The following is a 2973-nucleotide window of genomic DNA, read 5'->3' on the forward strand; positions in this document are numbered from 1 at the left end:
GGATTTCGGCCCCCGCCCCCTGTCGGCCAAATCCTGGCGCCACCCCTGAATAAAACAGTATTACTCTATTCATTAACATCTAGGTACCGGATAATTTAAGTAAATCTCCACAAAACATATGGGTTAAATGGTGGTTCCACATAATTATTATTTTACATAGCTGGTTAGACACGCGCGTATATTGGCCCTGTTCTGATTGGTCAGATGTTAAGTTTGATTGACACCCCGGAAAGGTCCATTATCGAATAATAAAAGTTTAACATACAGATATTACCAATTTGTGGTTGGCTAATTATCTCGGTATAATCTGACACGTGATTTGTTTGTAACAATCAAGTAATAAATACGTCAACATACAAGGATGCAGTTAGGTTGGCAACTAACGATGCTCTTGGAATAATGACGCCCATAAATGAAGTGACACTAGATACCTGTGATGAGAAAAAAAACATTAAGCCCTGTTCAGACTATCAAATTATATTTGACAAAAACATGTGACATGCCTAAATATGGTCATGATGACATCACATCATGACCATATATAGGCACATCATGACCATATATAGGCACATCATGACTATATACGGGCATACAACAGTTTTTTTTTTCATAGAAAATTTGATAGTGTACCAGAGCTTTAAATTCATTTAAAAGAAAGCTAATATGGAAGAAAGGAAAATAGGAAAGTGAATAACCATTAAATCGCAGCTCCATTTTGCTAAATGGCAGGGGCGGCACGAGGAATTCCCCGACAAGAGGTCCAAGTTCCTCGACAAGGGGTCCACATACCCACGTTAGAGAAGACTAGCCCCCACCCCCTCCCCTTCACCCCGACCGGGGAAAAGTAAAATCTGTCGGGGACTTTTTTTTTATTAACAAATAATAACATTTTATGTTAATTATGGGATTCTTTATCCTGTCAGAGGTACCAGTCGCCGGTCGCGAATGGTCCGTGACTACCGCAATTGAATAAAGTGGTTAAAATGGAACAGGCCTATCAATAACGTAATAATAATAATAATAATAATAATAATAATAATAATAATAATAATAATAATAATAATGATAATGATAATAATAATAATAATAATAATAATGATAATGATAATGATAATAATAATAATAATAATAATAATAATAATAATAATAATAATAATGATAATAATAATAATAATATAAAAATGAAAGAAGTAAAACGAATCTGTGTAATGTATGCTGCCATTTATGTTTCCACTTCTTCTTAGGCTTTCACAACAAGCTTACATATCGTCATTATTTTTATTTTTTATGGAAAGCTGATTGTGGTTTTTTTTTGTTGAAAATATCAAATAGTAAATCTTTTGTCCTTCAATTAACGGACAGGTAAATAATACATTTCTTGTGTCCTTTCTAAGAACCAATAGACCACAGCAGTGGGGCTCGCGGACCGCATGTGGCTCAACAGTTATTTTTTGCGGCAAGCGAAAATGAATTAAAAACCCTGTAAATCAGCAAAAAATTATTTTGACAATCTGCTTATGTTTTGATAATCATTGAAGACGTATTGTCCCATGAAAAATAATACCAAAAAAAATCATAAGAATCATCATCATTGTCCCATGAAAAATAATACCAAAAAAATCATAAGAATCATCATCATTGTCCCATGAAAAATAATACCTAAAAAATCATAAGAATCATTATCATTGTCCCATGAAAAATAATACCTAAAAAATCATAAGAATCATTTTTGAAATTAACTTGCTTATCAAAATTATCAATTTCAACATAGAAATTAGTGTATTAAAAAAAACAATAATTTTATAGCAAAAAATACTAGAAATACTTCCAGTCACTACTATTAGAGTGGAAAAAATTAAAACGAGTGATGAAAAAAATGTAATCCATTTGAACGACTACTATCGTTTAAATTATACATACAGACAACATAAAATACCGTAGCTTTTAGGGACTTGGCCTTTCCCCTCGATCCCGCTGAATCATTAAGACCATGGAGGTTCTCCCGGCGCTGGTAATGTATCAAGTAGGCCTATGCGAATAATAAATAACGGGAACACTCGACACTCATGGATTTACCATGGAGGTATTATATCTTTATAATAAAGATTTACTCACTGGATAAATTGCAAGTAGGACGATGATGATGGTGCGTGATGCACTGTAGAACTGTCTTCTTGTAATATTGTATACAATTTCGATGAAGAGAAGGACAGTAAGAATCGACAATATACCGCCTATGAGGACCGATATCCAAATATCATTTCTGCTCCTAATTACTTTACAAATGAACAAAAATGAAAAAATATGATAGTAAATGATATTAACAATTAATCTTAAGTATTGCAGACCACTATATTTTAAATATAACAACATGGTCGCCTATTCCAAAACACCATTGAGCTTTCAAACTGCCTTCAATGTTACCGGTATGTAAAATTATAAAGATAGTTCTTTGCATGATAAATAGTTCACTTATGCATACAAGAGGGTATGTGCGAAAATAGGCCTCGCTTGCTTTCTTCGATAATGAGAACGACTTCGGTTATGCCTTATTGTTCTTAGAAGGTTGAAATGGGCTTATATTCATCATTAATTTGTAATCCCGATAATACATGTTTCTATGCCTTTTAAGTCGCAAACATTCACCAGCTTTCATTCGTTGATTGGCGCATAGCAATACACTATCCGTGCGCTGATACAGTGCACTAGACCAATGAATTCAGTACCGCAGTGATGATCAGTGTTATATTAAACCAATATCACAGAGTATACTGTAGTAAGTTATGCCTATCTGTGCCAATGAAGAACTCCTAATGTGTCTCAATATTTCTTACGAACCTTGGATCATTTCTTCAGACGTGGGTGCTTCATCGCTACAGTGGGTCTCATTCATGATTCTCAGCCTATAAACCTATATTTCGCTACGAGGTCTATTTATTATGACCTGCCATATGAATTCCCAGGTTACGAGCT

The 2973-nt window shown here is 33.9% G+C and overlaps 1 protein-coding gene across 1 annotated transcript in view; it reads right to left on the reverse strand.

Annotated features, from left to right (window-relative positions):
* LOC117107334 (organic solute transporter subunit alpha-like) overlaps window positions 1-2973 on the reverse strand; it is a 6442-nt gene extending 3469 nt beyond the window's left edge. Inside the window, exons 1-3 of the mRNA XM_033248983.1 lie at window positions 2839-2973; window positions 2116-2276; window positions 358-431 (exon numbers count right to left, since the gene is read on the reverse strand). Coding sequence (XP_033104874.1) covers window positions 358-431; window positions 2116-2276; window positions 2839-2893 — 290 coding nt within the window. The 5' untranslated portion in view covers window positions 2894-2973. The remainder of the gene's footprint in view (window positions 1-357; window positions 432-2115; window positions 2277-2838) is intronic.

This window comes from Anneissia japonica, unplaced genomic scaffold, assembly GCF_011630105.1.
Source record: "Anneissia japonica isolate Jap-2015-1 unplaced genomic scaffold, ASM1163010v1 scaffold288075_len254835_cov185, whole genome shotgun sequence".
Lineage (NCBI taxonomy): Eukaryota > Metazoa > Echinodermata > Crinoidea > Comatulida > Comatulidae > Anneissia > Anneissia japonica.